Source organism: Diaphorina citri, unplaced genomic scaffold (assembly GCF_000475195.1).
Source record: "Diaphorina citri unplaced genomic scaffold, Diaci psyllid genome assembly version 1.1 scaffold389, whole genome shotgun sequence".
Taxonomy (NCBI): domain Eukaryota; kingdom Metazoa; phylum Arthropoda; class Insecta; order Hemiptera; family Psyllidae; genus Diaphorina; species Diaphorina citri.
This window is the reverse complement of record NW_007377824.1, coordinates 80,001-103,405: the sequence shown is the minus strand read 5'-3', so window position 1 is coordinate 103,405 and position 23,405 is coordinate 80,001. Positions and strand designations below refer to the sequence as shown.

At 39.2% G+C, this 23,405-nt stretch overlaps 2 protein-coding genes across 2 annotated transcripts; one reads left to right on the top strand and one right to left on the bottom strand.

Moving 5' to 3' along the window:
• Positions 1-696: 696 nt before the first annotated feature.
• Positions 697-1,584, top strand: LOC113467050. The gene is made up of 2 exons (XM_026822969.1): positions 697-925; positions 1,095-1,584. Exons 1-2 carry the CDS (start codon positions 726-728, stop codon positions 1,582-1,584), a joined length of 690 nt encoding a protein of 229 aa, XP_026678770.1. The 5' UTR covers positions 697-725.
• Positions 1,585-1,721: 137 nt separating this feature from the next.
• LOC103508334 lies at positions 1,722-22,488 on the bottom strand. The gene is made up of 13 exons (XM_026822968.1): positions 22,190-22,488; positions 15,807-15,921; positions 14,416-14,515; positions 11,743-11,935; positions 5,473-5,608; positions 4,814-4,955; positions 3,470-3,738; positions 2,967-3,275; positions 2,767-2,866; positions 2,621-2,687; positions 2,277-2,418; positions 1,799-1,940; positions 1,722-1,755 (listed from the first exon to the last, which is right to left on the bottom strand). Exons 1-13 carry the CDS (start codon positions 22,301-22,303, stop codon positions 1,722-1,724), a joined length of 1,863 nt encoding a protein of 620 aa, XP_026678769.1. The 5' UTR covers positions 22,304-22,488.
• Positions 22,489-23,405: the final 917 nt, after the last annotated feature.

The window sequence follows — 23,405 nt, the reverse complement described above, 5'->3', positions numbered from 1 at the left end:
CCAGAGTCGACAAAAATTGAGGAGCTGGGTGCAAAAAGGGAAATATGGATTTTTTGCCCTTTTTGCGTAAAACGGTTTTTTGACTAGAACGTGGTGCACTCTATCTTCCAGCGTTTGAACTGCAGTGATAACTTTTTTTTTCGATGAGTTACAGCGTTTTTTGTAAACATACTTTTCAAGGATTTTGATGAAAAATTGAAAATTTTAAAGTTAAATATCTCAGTTTGATGATTTTCATTTATTGCCCTTTTTGCACCCAGCTCCTCAATTGCACTCAGATTTCGATTATTACATTCTGCCGATCCTGTGTTTATACCCACCTAAATGGGAAGTATTGTGTCGCTTGTCGCCCATCTAATGAGGAGCATACTGCGAGATGGGCATGCTACGACACAGACCACACGAATCTAATGTAGTTCCAGAGTTCCAGTGAGAGCGCGTTTTCAACGAATGATCAAATATTTTTACAAGCCATTGGATGGGAATGACTACTGTAACTTGAACGTCAAATGTGTGCACTGGAGTGCCAGTCATGTCGCTGTCGTCCGATGTGATTGACATACTGCGAGATGGGCATGCTACGACACAGACCACACGAATCTAATGTAGTTCCAGAGTTCCAGTGAGAGCGCGTTTTCAACGAATGGTCAAATATTTTTACAAGCCATTGGATGGGAATGACTACTGTAACTTGAACGTCAAATGTGTGCACTGGAGTGTCAGTCATGTCGCTGTCGTCCGATGTGATTGGAACACCCGGTATAACTCAACTTGTCATCCGTTCTTCATCCCACCTGAGCATTGATTTCACTCCTGTTTGTATAAAAACAAAAACCTCGTCACCGCAGTTTTCATATGGTAGAATAATGTTTGCGGGGGCCAAGGGAGCATTTTGCCTGGTGGCAATAGGGCTACTTCTAATCCAGTAAGTATACATACGCTTGTCCATTACTTTCAACTTTCACTTCATTTAACTTTCGATCATTTTTTTTTATTATTATTATCTTTTATATGAGTTACGTTTTATACCTAGATTTGAAATGAAATGGTTTTAAAACTCCATTTGTTATTGTATGTTTTTCCCCTGTTTTCAGACATGTAGACAACAAAAGTTTGAGGAAAAGAGGGGTGTCCAAAATGACGAAATCTTTGAAAAGTCAGTCCATCGTGTTTGGTGGAAAGAAACAGGTCCAAACTGCTATTGATCCAAATGCTTGTGTTGTGTTTGGTTATGAAGAAAATCTATCCAAGGCCATTTTGTACAATGACTTCTTTGATTATTTGAATCAATTACAAATTGAATACGCTCGAAGTATCTATTACCCTCCTGACTTTAGTTCCAAGATCACCGATGGACAATCATTCGATATCATCATCGTGGGAGGTGGTATCTCAGGATGTTTGACAGCCAAGTTGTTAGCTCAGTCTGGATGTAGCGTATTGATTCTGGAAGCTGGACCTGACGCTCCCATATCCTCAGCTATTCCTGCTCTGTGGCACGAGAGCCTGACTTTAGTTCCAAGATCACCGATGGACAATCATTCGATATCATCATCGTGGGAGGTGGTATCTCAGGATGTTTGACAGCCAAGTTTTTAGCTCAGTCTGGATGTAGCGTATTGATTCTGGAAGCTGGACCTGACGCTCCCATATCCGCAGCTATTCCTGCTATGTGGCACGAGAGTAAATCCTAACTGTAGTAAGGTGCTAAAAATATCTGTCTATAATTTGGAGCATCCAAAGACAAAGTTCAAACTGTGAGGTTCCTGAAGCAGAAGGATTTAGAAGGACCGCTTACCTGAAGATCAACACAGACGGGAAACCTTCCACCATCCATTCTGTAGCGGCATCAATATGGGTGACGTTACGAGGCAGACCAAAGTCTCGCAATGTTCCAGACTTCACCAGTGATCTACCAGAGAACTGCCAGAACTTGCGACCTGAAGAATTACGAATTGAGATTATTGAAAATTGATTATAATCCAGGGGAAGATAATGGACAAGAAATCAGTAGGAAAAAGACTCCGAGTCGCTTTCAACTCTTGACGTTCACTCTACCCCGAGAACGCGTCGTATCTTGAAGCTGCGAAATTTACGAGAGTGGTTCAACGAGGGTCGCTTTCAACTCTTGACGTTCACTCTACCCCGAGAACGCGTCGTATCTTGAAGCTGCGAAATTTACGAGAGTGGTTCAACGAGGCATCTGCATCTGCATTTGCGCATCTGCAGCACCTTCTAATCCAAAGTCAGTATTGATTAGATCTGGATTTATTTACCTGAGGTGAGCACCAAGGTAGATGAGATTTTGTTCTGAAATGCTGCATCGATTTTGTGAACATTTTGAGGCAATTCGGGGAACTCAACATGGATATTGGAAGGTTCTGGCATGTCTCCTACATCTTTTAAGCTCCACATAAACTGAAAATGTAGAGGAAAAAAGATATCAGTTTTGAGTTCTAGATGCTTTTGCAAATCAATCACCCGAAAACCCAAAAGGTATCAGATCATCCAACAACATAAATATCGAAGTATTAGGAAATCCATTTTTTTATATATGTTATATTTTATTTCCTAGCATATATTCTTTGGCACATTACATGTCTGCTAAATGACCACTTACCTCACTTTTGAAAGCCAGAAGTACGCCCATATAACTAGAAATGGCATCGATTGAATTCTCTTCACAGATCCATGCGTTGTTGGGATGGAGATTTGATGAACTTCTTTCTGTAGTACTTCTATCAGTTGTTGGAGTTCTCTTCACAGATCCATGCGTTGTTGGGATGGAGATTTGATGAACTTCTTTCTGTAGTACTTCTATCAGTTGTTGGAACTGTGACAATCTCTCTGATCCTGTGAGTTGTTGGTTCTCTTGTTCTATCTCTATTATAATATGTTGGTTCTGTGGTTCTATCTCTGTTGTAAAGTGTAGGTCTTGTTGTTCTATCTCTATCTGTGAGTTGTTGGTTCTCTCGTTCTATCTCTATTATAATATGTTGGTTCTGTGGTTCTATCTCTGTTATAAAGTGTAGGTCTTGTTGATCTATCTCTGTTATACATTGTTGGTTCTGTCGTTCTGTCTCTATTATACATTGTTGGTGCTGTGGTTTCATCTCTCTTATCAGTTGTTGGTCTTGTTCTTCGATCTCTGTTGTAAATTGTTGGTTCTGTAGTTCTGTCTCTGTTGTAAATCGTTGGTCTTGCGGTCCTATGTCTTTCAGTAGTTGGGACTGTTCTCCTGTTGGTTGTAGGTTCTTCAGTCTGTTCTGTTGTAACTCTACGTCTATCCACATTGTTGTCGTTCTATCTCTATTATAAATTGTTGGTGCTGTAGTTTCATCTCTGTTATCAGTTGTTGGTCTTGTTCTTCGATCTCTGTTGTAAATCGTTGGTCTTGCGGTCCTATGTCTTTCAGTAGTTGGGACTGTTCTCCTGTTAGTTGTAGGTTCTTCAGTCTGTTCTGTTGTAACTCTACGTCTATCTACATTGTTGAAGGTGTCACAGTTGAAGACAACCTGGGCGAGTTTTTCTCTGCTATGTTTAAGAGACAAATCCTTATCCAGGATCCAAAGGTCTTGATTCCTGATTAAACTGAGTTCATCTGGAGTTTCCAAGCTTGACGGAAAGGCTGCTGTCATGGTCCGTAGTTCTGGATGCATACTCAGCTGGGCAAATATCTCTGCTTGGTCGACTTTCTCTTGGGATGTCTCAGGATCTAGAAGAAATTGTCTACCTCCACTGAAACAAGCCATAAAAATTAAAAGATGTGAATGTTTACAAATGTTTAAAATGACATGCTCCACTTTATGAGGAATATGTTTTATTATGATTTACATAACTACAGTCATATAACATTTAAAAAGTAGTTTATTCCTCTGGCGATGGCGTACCCTTTATTAGAATTGCCCCTCCGATGTATTACTTGAAAGATGGCCAAAGAATGATTGCCTCGAGCATCTTCTTGAGAGCAATAAAAGATAAAAATACCGTACAGGTAAGTAAAAATAGCGAAGTTACAAAACTTTGCTTCGATGAAACAAAAACCAAAGTGACGTTGCCCCTCCGATGTATTACTTGAAAGATGGCCAAAGAATGATTGCCTCGAGCATCTTCTTGAGAGCAATAAAAGATAAAAATACCGTGCAGGTAAGTAAAAATAGCGAAGTTACAAAACTTTGCTTCGATGAAACAAAAACCAAAGTGACCGGTGTGGAATTCCGAAACCCTCAAGGAAAAACAATCAAAGTGAATGCAAACAGAGAAGTAGTCCTTGCTGCAAATAGTATCAACTCTGTCCGTATCCTGCAACAATCTGGTGTTGGAGATGCTGCTCTTTTATCAAAATACAATATTCCTCTAGTGAAAAATTTACCCGGTGTTGGAAAACGTCTCAGCTTGCATCCAATGTTCTTTGGACTCAGTTATACTTTTACCAAAACTCCCGTCTCTTCTTATACAATCAATGAAATTATCTATGAGTACCTGACACAGAGAACCGGGAAAAGAAGAAGAAAATTCACTAGAAAGAGGGGTGGAAGATTGGAGAAATGACTTTTTAATTCGGAAATTTTCATTTCTTCTTTTTTTTACTATCGCATACATGTCGCTTTAGATCCAATTAAGACATTTCATCTTCAAGATGTGGTAACTTTTGTGTGAAGAAACTGAGGCTGTGTTGTGTTTTCCAATCCGATAGTGTTTATTTGCGGCAGTAGTTTACTAAACCCACAATCACCCAACCGGTGTACTCGTATCTTCAAGGAATCCACCCCGACCGGCCAATGAAATCTAAGCTGAGTCTAAGACAACTTACCTCAAAAACAATACGACCTGTCTGCCTTGCATAGTCCATTCCGAAGCAGCATCAACATGAGTAATATCAGATGGCAGACCTAGCTCTTCCAGAGTTCCAGACGCCTTCAGAGAACTACCGAAGAACTCCCAGAAGTTTTGTCCTGAAAATTTGCCAGCAATAAACACATAATAATTTGCTCGAAATTGTTAGTTTGCCCTCGGTATTATAGGCTCATATTGAGTCTATATAGAGATTATAGAGTATATAGGTTCATTTTTGGACGCTTTTCATCGTATTTGCGCTGACGACTGCACATTTCAGATCAGAATGATATAGGTATTATAGGTAGTCTGTCAGAGAACTACCGAAGAACTCCCAGAAGTTTTGTCCTGAAAATTTGCCAGAAGTAGATATGTACATGATAATTTGCTCGAAATTGTTAATTTGCCCTTGGTATTATAGGCTCATATTGAGTCTATATAGGTCCATTTTTGGACGCTTTTCATCGTATTTGCGCTGACGACTGCACATTTCCGATCAGAATGATATAGGTAGTCTAGAACCAGAGGTTACCAAATCGGCAATAACCAATCTTCCTATTCTAAAATATTCAATTCTGTCTAGTCTAGTCTAGGTACTATATTTATTTTATTCTATTCTATTCTATTTTCCATTACCTGATATAAGGACGAGTGTGGACGTAATGACATTCTCGTAGGCGGCGTCGATTTTCCGCACGTCTTCAGGCAACTCTGGGAACTGGCGATGAATTTCAAACGGTTCCCGCATGTCACTTCCCAATCTCCACATCCACTGAAATCAAAACAACATCCAGTCAGATGAAATTAGACGGTCACATTAAGGTCGAGTTTTACCACCGTGGATTGTCTTAGGATTAAGTTCAATTCGACGTTGACCTGGCAATTAAGTATGTGTATCCAGGATTTCAAGGAGTTACCCCGTCCAAGTATCCAGACAGTAGCTTACCTATTTTGTGAATGCTTCTGTATTATAAAGAGGAACCTTCTGTCAAATCCTACAGAGTTGCGTGCCATACCATTGGAAATCCATAATGGAGCCTTCCCAACCATCGAAGGTCAACTGTTTAGTTGTCACACGGAAAAACAACATCCAGTCAGATGAAATCCAGACGGTCACATTCAGGTCGAGTTTTACCACCGTGGATTGTCTCAGGATTGAGTTCAATTCAACGTTGACCTGGCAATTAAATATGTTTATCCAGGATTTCAAGGAGTTACCCCGTCCAAGTATCCAGACAGTAGCTTACCTATTTTGTGAATGCTTCTGTATTATAAAGAGGAACCTTCTGTCAAATCCTACAGAGTTGCGTGCCATAGATACCATTGGAAATCCAAGATGGAGCCTTCCCAACCATCGAAGGTCAACTGTTTAGTTGTCACACGGGCGACGCCCAAATTGAGTCCCAAACCTTTCTTTTTCTCTCCCTTACCTCGCAATGTGACAACTGTCACTAAAACTACTGTAGAGAAAACTAGTGTTATTAGTGAAGACTAACAAGTTACTCGAACTAAATAGGTAGTTGTGTACCTAGCCATTTTAGTTTTGAACCCAACACATGAAAAATCAGGTTGAAGGGGCAATATAGCTTTTTTTTTCAAGGGTTGAACCATTTTCCTTTATTCCCAAGATGTAATTTTATACTATTTGTTGTACAGAAATGTTTTCAAACCAATGACTTATTAGAATGGTAATGACTGTGACCAAAAGATTTGTAAGATATACCTAAATTCCTAAATAAGTACCTCTGAATAAATTGTTACTCACATTTTGGACTAACTTCTCTCATCTTGTTTCCTTTAATGAAAATAACGAACAGTGAAAGTGGCAGGGTCACCAAATCGTAAGAGCATCATTTACGAAAATTACTAAAACCAAGTGTATTAAGCACACCAATAAAAATATTATCCTCTGCTCAAGCCACCCTCCCATGACTCTGTCGTCGTCTGTCTCCTGGTTCTAGTTCCTCGACTGTAACTGTCCGTGGTAGATGGTCCATTGTACCAGGTAGATTCGGTTTTCAAGGGTTGAACCATTTTCCTTTATTCCCAAGATGTAATTTTATACTATTTGTTGTACAGAAATGTTTTCAAACCAATGACTTAATAGAATGGTAATGACTGTGACCAAAAGATTTGTAAGAAATACCTAAATTCCTAAATAAGTACCTCTGAATATATTGTTACTCACATTTTGGACTAACTTCTCATCTTGTTTCCTTTAATGAAAATAATGAACAGTGAAAGTGGCAGTTGGCAGATCCACCAAATCGTAAGAGCCATCATTTACGAAAATTTCTAAAACCATGTGTATTAAGCACACCAATAAAAATATTATCCTCTGCTCAAGCCGCCCATATCTGGGGGAAAAAATTAATTGACCATTCTAGGATTACGCGGTCAATTAATCAAAGTAGGTACAGACCATAATTTCTTCCGCTCGCTCTCTCTCTCTCTCCCTCTCCGCCCTGCATCGCGCGTACACTGGCGATGAATTTCAAACGGTTCCCGCATGTCACTTCCCAATCTCCACATCCACTGAAATCAAAACAACATCCAGTCAGATGAAATCCAGACGGTCACATTCAGGTCGAGTTTTACCACCGTGGATTGTCTCAGGATTGAGTTCAATTCGACGTTGACCTGGCAATTAAGTACGTTTATCCAGGATTTCAAGGAGTTATGAAAAAATTAATTGACCATTCTAGGATTACGCGGTCAATTAATCAAAGTACAGACCATAATTTCTTCCGCTCTCTCTCTCTCTCCCTCCCTCTCCGCCCTGCGTCGTGCGTATAATGCGTCCTCGGTATGACTTATGAACTGTCATCAACAAGAACATCATCAATTATGTGCCACAAAACTTGGGAAAAGTCTCCTCCTCTGGGTTTCCCGCAAACTGCATCCCCCTCGAGTGTGGACGTAATGACATTCTCGTAGGCGGCGTCGATTTTCCGCACGTCTTCAGGCAACTCTGGGAACTGGCGATGAATTTCAAAAGGTTCCCGCATGTCACTTCCCAATCTCCACATCCACTGAAATCAAAACAACATCCAGTCAGATGAAATTAGGCGGTCACATTCAGGTCGAGTTTTACACACCGTGGATTGTCTCAGGATTGAGTTCAATTCGACGTTGACCTGGCAATTAAGTATGTTTATCCAGGATTTCAAGGAGTTACCCCGTCCAAGTATCCAGACAGTAGCTTACCTAATTTGTGAATGCTTCTGTATTATAAAGAGGAACCTTCTGTCAAATCCTACAGAGTTGCGTGCCATACCATTGGAAATCCATATAATGGAGCCTTCCCAACCATTGAAGGTCAACTGTTTAGTTGTCACACGGGGTCGACGACTGACGTCACTTTTGCGGACTGAGTCACTGAAAACCTGCTCATTAGAATGGGCACCTAATGCCATAATACTCATCAAAATAGTGTAATTCATTTACATATTAAGTACATAATTATATAAATAATGTAGAGAGAAACTCACCTAAGGTATACATATGTTTTATTATTTGTCTCTGAGTTTTTATTATTTATATTTTTGTTTTTAGTGATCTGAGATGTTGACTTATTGCCAAAAAAGGCGGGAAATCCGCGATGTAGATAAAAGATTCTATGGAAACATAATTATACAATATGCAATGCGTGCATTAAGACGAACTTGGCCTGACGCATTGACATGCATCAGACATGCACTTCGATTGATGCAATTCATGAGTAGGCATAATATGACTGTTTATGTTTACCCAGTCATACAGATTCTCCTATATATGTAGGTAAGTAAGGTACCTAATGTGACTAGGCAATACGAAGAGAACTATAGGTAGGTAATAGAACGTATTCATCTAGGTGACATCAGGTAGGTATGAGTGTAGCGGAAAACCCTTTGTCACGTCACTGATGGTTGTAAAACTGAAACCAACATAAAGCAAACCACTGGCCTTTTTGACCGCTTTTGGCGGTTTTTAGCTTTACTAACTAAACGGTAAGAGATATCGAAAAAGTTATGAGAGGAGACCCCCAAAATCATACATAAGAAACCAAGATAACCATTTTTTCTTTTTCGTTCTACCAAAATCCTTAAATCTTACCTCCTTATACGAGGTTTGATAGAGGAAACTGTAACAATGGAGGTCTTATCGTCCCAAAATCGAAGAGAGAAGGAATACAGGGTAAGGAGAAAGCCAGCCTCAAACGAATCTTATCTGTATGAAGTTCGCCCAGGGCGGAAATTGAACCTAGCACTTACAGGACAGGCGCTCTACCTTTCCAAGCTAACTGGGCTGGCTAGTGACAGACATTTGAATTCAGAAATCGTCAAAAGCTACAGAGGCAGACCGTCGGAATATTGTTTTTTAATTACCGCCATTAAAACAGAGGACGGGACGGTGGAATGAATTAATGTCGCGCTTTATAGCCCTGTCATGTGTTTTTAGAATATCATTCTTTGTTTCCGATGTAGAACATTTTAAAATAGTAACATTCACCCCGTCTGTGTCCTGAGGGCACAGAATATTCATCCCTTCTCTGACTTTTGAATTCCAGAAATCTAACCACTTGCATGACTTTGAATACCTTATCTGACTTTTGAATTTCAGAATTTTACCCACTTTCCTGACTTTTGAATAGGACCAAACCCTCCCCGTACCTACCTATCTAAACTTACCCTTCTATGTGGATATATGAGACATACCTATTATGTATTTGTGTATCTATCCTGGCTTATGTTTTCTACCTATACAAATAATATCATACGGTAATATTAATGTCATGATGTCCATTGAGGTCTTAACATCCTCTCACCTACCTTTCTCCTACTTCCCTTTCTCTATCCTCTTCCTCTTCTTCTCCTCTTCTACCTAGAAATCCTTGGTAAAAAAGACATCAGGCCGAAAGTAGTTAGGTGGAAGAGCTCCTCCAATAAAAAATAGACCTTATAGGTGGGTATTCGGTCCACTTACCTTCATTGGAATGGATTTGGTTCTACCTTCTGTTTCGGTCCTAGACATCAGCAAAAACCACAAGAATCAAAGTGAGAGTTTTCCCCAGTGAGAAATTTCGGTTCCCTGTCACCTGATAGTGATAGTCACTTGCTGCGGTCAAATTGGCATCACGCACCACTACTTTATCCACTAGTTGGGTTCTACTAATTGGAATTTTTGGTAGACAGAGGAGAAAATATTCAAATAGCTAGGTGCCTATGAGGTACAATCGATATTTTTTCTCCATACTTATCTTCTTTTCCTTTCTCGCCTTTTCCCGTGTACAGACGGGGTTGGCGTTTTTGTCAGCCTCTCAATCAGCCTTAGCTAGGGTGATTGCTTCGAAGACATTTGGTTTTTGGCCACAAAATTTTTATGATTGGACGACCTTCGCACTTCGCTCTCAATTTTGTGTTTATGATTGGACGCCCTTCGCACTTCGCTCTCAACCTTTGCTACTTCTTTAGCGAGGGAAATTTCAGGCTGGTTTCCTCCTTGTTTATTTATTCCGGGATTTAACCATTGGGGTAGGTAAATCCTGTTCCCTTAAAACCCTGCTGTCGTCCGAAAGCACGAAGTATTTTTCCATAATAAATCCACAAGGTGAGGTAACAGCAAACGTAATAATCTTGTAAAATCTGGTGTGGAAATATTAAAACGTCGCGGCCTGTCGCCTATTGTAAATCTACAACACTTCCAATAAATGTAGTGGAAAATTAAATAAATTTCCATGCTGCATACTCCATGCTTGTATTTTAATATTGTGAGACGCGCTTTTTTCTACCTATTTGTGTTAGGAAAAGCATGTGTGACATGCAATTTATATGACACACTCTGTACCTATAGACGGTAGCATGGGGGGGGATGTGAATGTGAGTGAAAATGTACTCCTGTTCCCTTAAAACCCTGCTGTCGTCCGAAAGCACGAAGTATTTTTCCATAATAAATCCACAAGGTGAGGTAACAGCAAACGTAATAATCTTGTAAAATCTGGTGTGGAAATATTAAAACGTCGCGGCCTGTCGCCTATTGTAAATCTACAACACTTCCAATAAATGTAGTGGAAAATTAAATAAATTTCCATGCTGCATACGCATACTCCATGCTTGTATTTTAATATTGTGAGACGCGCTTTTTTTACCTATTTGTGTTAGGAAAAGCATGTGTGACATGCAATTTATATGACACACTCTGTATAGACGGTAGCATGGGGGGATGTGAGTGACTTGAAATGTACAGGGTGTCAAATAAATTATCTCAACATAGGAAGATGATTTTGCGGTCTTGGAAAACGAAGGAATTTCGTTGTTGAACGTGAATGCTTTCAGAACAGTAATGTTGATGTCTTATAGAAAGCTGTTAAAGCTAGAGCTGTAGTCAACTTTCGGAAATTCACAATTTAATGGTGCATGAGGTGGGGGGGGAGTGGAAGTCCAGGGTTTGTATATTAACGTTGAATTTTTCCAAGATTAAGTTTCCTCTTATCCTGAGCGGCTTCATACAACATTTAAAAAGTAGTTTATTCCTCTGGCGATGGCGTACCCTTTATTAGAGCGTGGTGGTAACATGGCTAATGATTACACTACCAGAGCCATAAATCGTCCCTCGTGTTAGCAGGGGAGGCATTTTGCATAAATATTTCAATTATTATTAGAGGCGAAATTTCGGACAAAATGAACATTTTTTTCTGTCGCCTCGTCGCCAGAGCCCCCTACCACACAATTAATTATTCTAGGCTTACCTATTTTGTGAATGCTTCTGTATTATAAAGAGGAACCTTCTGTCAAATCCTACAGAGTTGCGTGCCATACCATTGGAAATCCAAGATAGAGCCTTCCCAAACATCGAAGGTCAACTGTTTAGTTGTCACACGGGCGGCGCCCAAATTGAGTCCCAAACCTTTCTTTTTCTCTCCCTTACCTCATTTTTGAACACGACCCGTTCTCCTCTATAGCCGGAAATGGCATCCACAGTGCCATCTGCACACACCCGTGAGTTCATGGACTCAACCGTCCCCTCCCATGACTCTGTCGTCGTCTGTCTCCTGGTTCTAGTTCCTCGACTGTAACTGTCCGTGGTAGATGGACCATTGTACCAGGTAGTAGATTCGAAAGTGCTTTCTCTGCTTCTGTCTCCGAGTCGGTCTCCGGATGGTGGTTGGTTGTCTGATCGTCTGTTCAATTCGTTGGCCACTGTTCGATCTCTAGTTTGGTCTGTAGCAAAGAAAATATAGAACACAACAGGATGACGGTGATGTACTTCGACAAAATAAAAGGGGAAATCTCGGGACAAAGGTAAATGAGACCGTCTAATTTCATCTTGAAGCGTACGAAAGAAAACAAGAAGACAAAGAAGAAAAAGAAAAGGTAGCTGACGAAGAAGAAAAAGAAGAAGCATCCTCCCAATCAATCCCACCCTGTATTAGTACGTCCTGCCCCCTACCCTGTAATTCTCCCTGGGGGAGGGACGTGGAGGCCTTTGTTTTCATAAATATGACAACCGCAGACACTTTCAAACGTTCCATCAACTTCGGGAACTTATGGCTTTTTGACTTGAAGTTCTTTTTTATAGAGCGTGAAAAACTCGTTTTCGGTGGTAAATTGCCGAGTTTTTCTACAAAGTCACAACTTTTTTTTTCTTTTTTTCATAGCGCGGAACTCTTTTAGTTGGTAAATCTGAAAGTTGTTATTAGGAAGAGATACTAAAGTTGACGTCATCACATGGCAATAACTAAATACTTGAAAAAATTAATTGACCATTCTAGGATTACGCGGTCAATTAATCAAAGTACAGACCATAATTTCTTCCGCTCTCTCTCTCTCTCCCTCTCCCTCTCCGCCCTGCATCGCGCTTACAATGCGTCCTCGGTATGACTTATGAACTGTCATCAACAAGAACATCATCAATTATATGCCACAAAACTTGGGAAAAGTCTCCTCCTCTGGGTTTCCCGCAAACTGCATCCCCCCCCCCAATCAATCCCACCCTGTATTAGTACGTCCTGCCCCCTACCCTGTAATTCTCCCTGGGGGAGGGACGTGGAGGCCTTTGTTTTGTTTTCAGAAATATGACAACGGCAGACACTTTCAAACGTTCCATCAACTTCGGGTAACTTATGGCTTTTTGACTTGCAGTTCTTTTTTATAGAGCGTGAAAAACTTGTTTTCGGTGGTAAATTGCCGAGTTCTTCTACAAAGTCACAACTTTTTTTTCTCTTTTTTTTTTTTCATAGCGCGGAACTCTTTCAGTTGGTAAATCTGAAAGTTGTTATTAGGAAGAGATACTAAGTTGACGTCATCACATGGCAATAACTAAATACATAATGTAGAATGTAGGTAATCAATAAATAATTGAAATTAGTTGGACTTTTATTTCGTAGGAAGTGTACAATACAAAGTACATATTTCATTCCCATTTTCCTTCCTTACCACATTTGAGATCAAAATATTATACTATTCTACGGGGCGAACGACCTACGTTAAAGCGGGGAAAAGGAATACTATCCAACGAGACATTTCTTATTTGATTTGATTACTGAGCTGGTTTTATAGGTACCTAATAGATATTAGATATTTGAACTGGTATTATTCTTGGCTGTTCGATTCTCAATTCACACTCCTTATCACTTCCTTACCACATTTGAGATCAAAATATTATACTATTCTACGGGGCGAACGACCTACGTTAAAGCGGGGAAAAGGAATACTATCCAATGAGAGCTACATTTCTTATTTTATTTCATTACTGAGCTGGTTTTATAGGTACCTACCTAATAGATATTAGATATTTGAACTGGTATTATTCTTGGCTGTTCGATTCTCAATTCACACTCCTTCCCTTTATCACACACCTACCCTTGAATTCCCCCGGGGGGGGGGGGGGCGTGGAGGCCTTTGTTTTCAGAAATATGACAACGGCAGACACTTTTAAACGTTCCATCAACTTCGGGTAACTTATGGCTTTTTGACTTGCAGTTCTTTTTTTATAGAGCGTGAAAAACTCGTTTTCGATGGTAAATTGCCGAGTTTTTCTACAAAGTCACAACTTTTTTTTTTCATAGCGCGGAACTCTTTTAGTTGGTAAATCTGAAAGTTGTTATTATAGGAAGAGATACTAAAGTTGACGTCATCACATGGCAATAACTAAATACATAATGTAGGTAATAAATAAATAATTGAAATTAGTTGGACTTTTATTTCGTAGGAAGTTTACAATACAAAGTACATATTTCATCCCTATTATCCTTCCTTACCACATTTGAGATCAAAATATTATACTATTCTACGGGGCGAACTACCTACGTTAAAGCGGGGAAAAGGAATACTATTCAAGTATTAAGTATTCAACGAGACTACGAGAGCTACATTTCTTATTTTATTTGATTAGTAAGCTGGTTTTATAGGTACCTACCTAATAGATATAGATATTTGAACTGGTATTATTCTTGGCTGTTCGATTCTCAATTCACACTCCTTCCCGTAGTGCCCGAGTGGGTGTCACGTTGGACTTGCACTCCAGAGGTCACGGGTTTAATGTCCGGCAAGGACCAAGTTTTTTCGGGACGACCAAAATAAAGTTCAGCCATACTCGGATGTGCTTTCTCTGCTTCTGTCTCCGAGTCGGTCTCCGGATGGTGGTTGGTTGTCTGATCGTCTGTTCAATTCGTTGGCCACTGCTCGATCTCTAGTTTGGCCTGTAGTCAAAGAAAAAATAGAACAATACAGGATGACGGTGATGTACTTCGACAAAGTAAAAGGGGAAATCTCGGGACAAAGGTAAATGAGACTGTCTAATTTCATCTCGAAGCATACGAAAGGGAATAAGAAGACAAAGAAGAAACAGAAAAAGAAAAGGTAAATAAAGAAGAAAAAGAAGAAGAAGAAGAAGAAGTAGCAGACGATGAAGAAGAGGACGAAGGAAGAAGAACTAGAAGAAGCTGCAGGAGAAGAAGAAGAAGACCAAGAAGAAGAAGAAGAAGAAGAAGAAGGAAGCATACGAAAGGGAATAAGAAGACAAAGAAGAAACAGAAAAAGAAAAGGTAAATAAAGAAGAAAAAGAAGAAGAAGAAGAAGAAGAAGAAGAAGAAGAAGAAGAAGAAGCAGCAGACGATGAAGAAGAGGACGAAGGAAGAAGAACTAGAAGAAGCTGCAGGAGAAGAAGAAGAAGACCAAGAAGAAGAAGAAGAAGACGAAGGAAGAAAAGTACATAAAGAAGAAAAATTAGCAGAAGTAGAGAGAATGGGCGAGAGAGGAGCAGATCGAAGTCAGTCTAATAAACGGCTTGAACTCTACGTTTGACCTTTTGCAAAGTTACGAAGTTACCTACGGGGGTTGATAAATTACTTTTCTCTTTTTCTATCCAATTGTATTCCCCTCTGGGTTCGTGTGCGCTTTAAGTGATTTGAGAGAAGATTAAAGAGGGAAACTGGAAGTAAGAAGTGAGTAGCTGTAAATTACTCTGCAGAAAAGGAATTACGACACCGAGAAGGGATTGGACTACGGAAATAGATAGGTAGGTAGGTAGTGCCCGAGTGGGTGTCACGTTGGACTTGCACTCCAGAGGTCACGGGTTTAATGTCCGGCAAGGACCAAGTTTTTTCGGGACGACCAAAATAAAGTTCAGCCATACTACTTACTTACTTACTTACTTACTTTCCGAGTCCGGATCACCATTGTTGTCAAGTTGTTTAGCCATGTTCAGCCATGAGACTCAGACTCTAGACCCGGGAACAAGTTGAATAGATCAAGCGACACGACGCGACTTCAGATCTAATGCTCGCCACTCACTTACGTTTACACTGTCTGACGGACCCAGTGTCACCCAGTGTGGCGAAAAAATCTCAAGATCTAAGTTCTGTCAGACTATCTTAGAAACCGCAGTCTGAAGCTTTTTTCGCCACACGTTCTGACGGTCTGAGGGTGAGTGACAGGCCTAACCGGGCCTGAATAGATAGGTATGTTAATTTAAATCAGTATCTACGTTACCTTCATTCTCTCCATCACCGTTTCGACCCTCTCCAGACCACATGTCTTCTCCTCTGAAATGTTGATCTGTTGTCCCATTCTTCCCTGCACGAGACAGAGAACATCCCACCTTCCGCTGTGAACCAGAAATCAGAGGAAACTATTCTTTTCACTACAGTCAGTTTATTTTAGCTTATTAAATAAAGAGAGCAGAGAACATCCCACCTTCCGCTGTGAACCAGAAATCAGAGGAAACTATTCTTTTCACTACAGTCAGTTTATTTTAGCTTATTAAATAGATTAAGTTGATAGAGGGAACTGTAACAACGGAGGTCTTGTCCCGAAATCGAAGAACGAAGGAAAAGACAGGGTAGGAGAAAGCAAACCTTATCTGTGTGGGATAAAGTTCATCAACCGAATCGAACCCGCGACCTAGCCGATCACAAGGTGCTACTTTTTTAGCTGACTAACTTTAACCTTGGCATGTGATCTTTCAAAAACCAAACATATATTTTTGAAACATCGCATCATGCGCAATAACGATTCTAAGTTCCAAATTAGTGATGTCACTATACGACAAAGTTCACATTGCTTGTCTAATGTCTAACCCATAGATAATCAACTAATCATAATTTTATTCATCACCTCAGCAGGTACATATATTCTTCATTATCATATTATAATATTAGGTACCTATATCGACGACTGACGTCACTTTTGCGGACTGAGTCACTGAAAACCTGCTCATTAGAATGAGCACCTAATGCCATAATACTCATCAAAATAGTGTAATTCATTTACATATTAAGTACATATATAAATGTAGAGAGAAACTCACCTAGGTATATGTTTTATTATTTATCTTTTGAGTTTTTATTATTTATATTTTTATTTTAGTGATCTGAGATGTTGACTCATTGCCAAAAAAGTCGGAAAATCCGCGATGTAAATAAAAGATTCTATGGAAACATAATTATACAATATGCAATGCGTGCATTAAGACAAACTTGGCCTGACGCATTGACATGCATCAGACATGCACTTCGATTGATGCAATTCATGAGTAGGCATATGACTGTTTTTGTTTACCCAGTCATACAGATTCTCCTAGGTACTACCAAAATCCTTAAATCTTACCTCCTTGTACGAGGTTTGATAGAGGAAACTGTAACAATGGAGGTCTTATCGTCCCAAAATCGAAGAGAGAAGGAATACAGGGTAAGGAGAAAGCCAGCCTCAAACGAATCTTATCTGTATGAGGTTCGCCCAGGGCGGAAATTGAACCTAGCACATACAGGACAGGCGCTCTACCCTTCCAAGCTAACTGGGCTGGCTAGTGGCAGACATTTGAATTCAGAAATCGTCAAAAGCTACAGAGGCAGACAACCTAATGCCAAAAAACTCATCAAAATAGTGTAATTCATTTACATATTAAGTACATAATTATATAAATAATGTAGAGAGAAACTCACCTAAGGTATACATATGTTTTATTATTTGTCTCTGAGTTTTTATTATTTATATTTTTGTTTTTAGTGATCTGAGATGTTGACTTATTGCCAAAAAAGGCGGGAAATCCGCGATGTAGATAAAAGATTCTATGGAAACATAATTATACAATATGCAATGCGTGCATTAAGACGAACTTGGCCTGACGCATTGACATGCATCAGACATGCACTTCGATTGATGCAATTCACTGTTTATGTTTACCCAGTCATACTCATACAGATTCTCCTAGGTATGTAGGTAAGTAAGGTACCTACTGTGACTAGGCAATACGAAGAGAACTAGGTAGGTAATAGAACGTATTCATCTAGATGACATCAGGTAGGTAGATATGAGTGTAGTGGAAAACCCTTTGTCACGTCACTGATGGTTGTAAAATTGAAACCAACATAAAGCAAACCACTGGCCTTTTTGACCGCTTTTGGCGGTTTTTAGCTTTACTAACTAAACGGTCAGAGATATTGAAAAAGTTATAAGAGGAGACTCCCATAACCATACATAAGAAACCCAGATAACCATTTTTCTTTTTCGTTCTACCAAAATCCTTCAATCTTACCTCCTTGTACGAGGTTTGATAGAGGAAACTGTAACAATGGAGGTCTTATCGTCCCGAAATCGAAGAGAGAAGGAATACAGGGTAAGGAAAAAACCAGCCTCAAACGAATCTTATCTGTATGAGGTTCGCCCAGGGCGGAAATTGAACCTAGCACTTACATGCGCTCTACCCTTCCAAGCTAACTAGGCTGGCTAGTGACAGACATTTGAATTCAGAAATCGTCAAAAGCTACAGAGGCAGACTGTCGGAATATTGTTTTTTAATTACCGCCATTAAAACAGAGGACGGGACGGACGGAATGAATTAATGTCGCGCTTTATAGCCCTGTCATGTGTTTTTAGAATATCATTCTTTGTTTCCGATGTTGTAGAGTATGTAGAGATATGTTTTATTATGATTTACATAACTACAGTCATATAACATTTAAAAAGTAGTTTATTCCTCTGGCGATGGCGTACCCTTTATTAGAGCGTGGTGGTAATATGGCTAATGATTACACTACCAGAGCCATAAATCGTCCTTCGTGTTAGCAGGGGAGGCATTTTGCATAAATATTTCAATTGTTATTAGAGGCGAAATTTCGGACAAAATAAACATTTTTTTCTCTCGCCTCGTCGCCAGAGCCCCCCTCCCACACAATTAATTATTCTAGAGAGCATGTTACATTGTTTAACATTTTGTTGCAACGCACACACCAAGTGTTTCGTCGAGAAGTGTGCTGGTAACAAAGGAGGAGACAGGAACATGATGCTTTGCATAAATTTCATGAAATTTTCCGGCTAAAATATTCTAAAATTCTCCAAAAAAAAACGAAGTCATTTGGCTTCCAAAAGAAACGGCCCGCGTTTTTTGTGTGTGCTTGCGACAAAATATGAATATCGGTACAAAATCTCCACTTTTTTTTAGAATTAATTAAAATTTGTCTTGGAAAATTAAAGTCGCGTTTAGCTAAACTTTTTAACGTTGGCGTCTTGGAGAAAAAAAAGAAGAAAATTCACTAGAAAGAGGGGTGGAAGATTGGAGAAATGACTTTTTAATTCGGAAATTTTCATTTCTTCTTTTTTTTTTACTATCGCATGCATGTCGTTTTAGATCCAATGAAGAACTTTCATCTTCAAGATGTGGTAACTTTCGTGTGAAACTTGAGGCTGTGTTTTGTTTCCAATCCGATAGTTTTTATTTGCAGCATTAGATTGCTAAACCCACAATCACCCTACTTTGGACTCAGTTATACTTTCACCAAAACTCCCGTCTCTTCTTATACAATCAATGAAATTATCTATGAGTACCTGACACAGAGAACCGGCAGATTCACAGACATAGGAATGAGTAATTTCATCGGATACCTCGATACAGATTTCAAAGGTAACCCGGATGTTGCTGTCACACAATATTACTTCCCCGCTCAAGATACTTTGTTCTTGAGAGGTCATCTGAAGGCTTGGAACGTTAATGATGATCTGGTTGAAAGATTTGTCAAAGTCAACGCCCCGCTCAAGATACTTTGTTCTTGAGAGGTCATCTGAAGGCTTGGAACGTTAATGATGATTTGGTTGAAAGATTTGTCAAAGTCAACGTTGATAAACCCATCCTCATTATTGGATTGGTTAGCTTGTGTCCCAAAGCAGAAGGGGTTGTTGAAATCAACTCAAATGATCCCACTAAGAATCCCACAATTAGATATCCACTCTACACAGAAGAAGAGGACATCAAAAATATTTTGACTGCAGTCAAGATGGTTGACAGAGTTATGAAATACAGAGACTTCAAAAACTTCCAAACGAACTCTGTTCAACTGGAGATCAAAGAATGTGCGAAATGCAAATATCAGTCCGAAGAATATTACAGATGTGCTATCAAGTATCTATCAACCACTACTAACCACCCCACAGGAACACTTAGAATGGGTCCTCCATCTGATCCTCTAGCTGTTGTTGGTCCTGACTTTAGAGTGAATGGCTTCAGTAATCTACGAGTTGTTGGTGAGCCTGTGATACCTGTTGAGATGGTTACTGACAGTAGTGCTGTTGCCCTCATGTTGGCAGAGAGGTGTGCTACTTTCATCCAATCTCCCGTCAATGTGACAACTGTCACTAAAACTACTGTAGAGAAAACTAGTGTTATTAGTGAAGACTAACAAGTTACTCGAACTAAATAGGTAGTTATGTACCTAGCCATTTTAGTTTTGAACCCAACACATGAAAAATCAGGTTGAAGGGGCAATATAGCTGTAATTTTATACTACAGAAATGTTTTCAAACCAATGACTTATTAGAATGGTAATGACTGTGACCAAAAGATTTGTAAGATATACCTAAATTCCTAAATAAGTAGGTACCTATGAATAAATTGTTACTCACATTTTGGACTAACTCTTCTCATCTTGTTTCCTTTAATGAAAATAACGAACAGTGAAAGTAAAAGCATCATTTACGAAAATTACTAAAACCATGTGTATTAAGCACACCAATAAAAATACCTACTATCCTCTGATGATCAAGCCGCAACCATTTCTCAGTGGCCTGTCTGAGTCGGTACCCCAGGAATGTGCAAAGATATGTATCCCGACCACATCAAGGAAGGTCAAGTGAACAGTACTCGAGAAATTCGAGAAGACACAATTACAAGGTGAAATCTCTACAAATAAATCACAGTGATGATTCTGACTCATTAAATGCCAGTGCTGAAGTGGGACTTGTTGCGTCCATTGAGTCAAGGAAGCAGGACCAGTGGAACCAGACATTCAAATTCAATGACAACTGTGAAGTAAAATTCAAGTTAGACACAGGGTCTGACATATCAATTGTAACAACTGCTGTTCTGAAAGAGGTAAAACCTAAACTGTTAAGATGTGTTAATTTGGAACCATTTATAATTTATGCCACATACAAGTCATTAGAACTTGGAATTAAATAATTATGTACCTAAATGTACATAATATCTACATACATAAATAAATAAATAAACAAACATAAACAAGAATAGTTATGTAAAAAGAGCGAAATACTATGTTTCAAAGATGTTGCCAATTTGTTCAAATTCAGAACCGGCAACATTGCATCCGCCCGGTCCAAATTCGAAACTAATTTAATGTCAAGAGTCAAGGTTTTTCCTACTAATCCTAACTTTACATTTGACAACATGGTATAATCACAGGGGACTCTGTGCTTTTGTCATTCTGGTATTTCTGGGGGACATTAAATCTTATGTTAAATCTTAAAATATACATAATATGTACTTTCCGATAGGTACCTACGTAGAATAATCATGGAATAAAAACTTTTTTCCCTACGCTAGAAATAATAAAAATAGATTTCTATCGTAGAAAACCTCCTGAGTGCATTGGCAACACTGTGATATCAGAAGCTTGTCGAGTTCACATGGTCACGGGTCGGTTCGTTCTCTTTTGTGTGTGTAATTTTATGTTCCTAATAAATACTCATGAGTTTAATAACTAAATGTCAAAGTCTTCTCATTTCCAAATCTCAGACTTCAGGACCCTAGGATACATCAAGGTACCTACGTAGAATAATCATGGAATCAAAACTTTTTTCCCTACGCTAGAAATAAAAATAGATTTCTAATTAGATTCAATTCTACATCTACAACATACCCTACATTCCTATCTGTGATTAACACACAACAAATTCTTCAAATTAATTAATCTGGTTTTAAATAAATAGGATTGTAACTGGGGCCCCTTAAGGGCCAGAGAAAGAAATACTTACACTTAATTTCGAACTAACATGAATTTTACATCTACTCAAGCAACTACTCGATTGTCCTCTTAATTAATCTGGTTTTAAATAAATAGGATTGTAACTGGGGCCCCTTAAGGGCCAGAGAAAGAAATACACTTAATTTCGAACTAACATAAATTTTACATCTACTCAAGCAACGACTCGATTGTCCTTTTAATTAATCTGGTTTTAAATAAATAGGATTGTAACTGGGGCCCCTTAAGGGCCAGAGAAAGAAATACACTTAATTTCGAACTAACATGAATTTTACATCTACTCAAGCAACGACTCGATTGTCCTCAATGAGGCTCAGTGCACCTCAAAATTCAAACACAGAACTGAAGAAACTTCAACCTCGTCGAGAATCGAACCCCAGGACCTAAGAATACGAAGCCAAAGCAAGGAGGCTGCTGAAGTGGTTATACCTAAAGTGTACAACTTACTCTTGAAGGATAATTCTCTGAGATGAGTGCACCTCAAAATTCAAACACAGAACTGAAGAAACTTCAACCTCGTCGAGAATCGAACCCCAGGACCTAAGAATACGAAGCCAAGGCAAGGAGGCTGCGAAGTGGTTATACCTAAAGTGTACAACTTACTCTTGAAGGGTAATTCTCTGAAGCAGGAACACTCCAAACATCCTGAGGTAAGATCACCATGAACAGAAAACTGCAGAGGACTGTGGCCTCAAAAAAGCCACTGGTTTGCACCATTTTATCGTAAATAAGTTGGCTAGAAAATAGCTAAGGGAAAAAGCTATTTTTCCGGAATAATATACGAGTATTTCCGGTTTCTTCTGTAAAAAATGTTTTCGGAAAAACAACTCAGTTGAGATTAGAAAATCCAACAAAAACCGCCACGGAAATCAAAAATAGTCAGGGTTGATTCCGATTCCCGGTGAAATTTCCGATCCACCTGATTTATCCTCAAAAGAATCGAAAGAACTGAATCAGGCAAGAAAAAATTTCTAGTATGAATAATATACGAGTATTTCCGGTTTCTTCTGTAAAAAATGTTTTCGGAAAAACAACTCAGTTGAGATTAGAAAATCCAACAAAAACCACCACGGAAATCGAAAATAGTCAGGGAACACCACGAGTTTGATTCCGGTTTCCCGGTGAAATTTCCGATCCGCCTGATTTATCCTCAAAAGAATCGAAAGAACTGAATCAGGCAAGAAAAAATTGCTAGTATTTATAACTATATGCAGAAGTGTGGATGACTATTATGGGGGAAAACTTTGCATAAAGATGAGTTTGAGTCATCAACAGGTTGATTCTTGTGGGTTTACCCCACGGAACTCAAACTCCAAACCGCTAGGTGAAATTTGACAAATTACTCACTCTGTTAGTCCACTGGGTAGCTTGCTTGCCATGCAGAAGATCCCGGGTTCGATACCTACCATTGACGAAAATTTTGAACTTTTTATTTTAATGTTTCAAAGATACCTATTTCTATTTCGATAGTTTTGATAGAGGAAATTGTAATGATTAATGATCATCATTCTGAAATCGTAGAGAGAGAAGGAGGACAGGACAGGATAAGGTCAACGTTTCAAGAACAAACCTTAGGTATATGGTTTAGGATAAAATTCACTCCGAGCAGAAATCGAACCCACGACCTTGTGTTTTCAAGCCAGGACCACTACCTTCAAAGCTATCTAAGCTGGCTTTTCATTTTCTCAACATGTGGTAACTGTAATTTGGTCCCCAATGAATCATACCGTCATTTTCAGCATATTTTTACCACAAGGTCTGGCAGGGTAGTAGTCAAACCTAGTCGATTTAAGTTTGGGGAAAAAGGGGGATGTTGAAT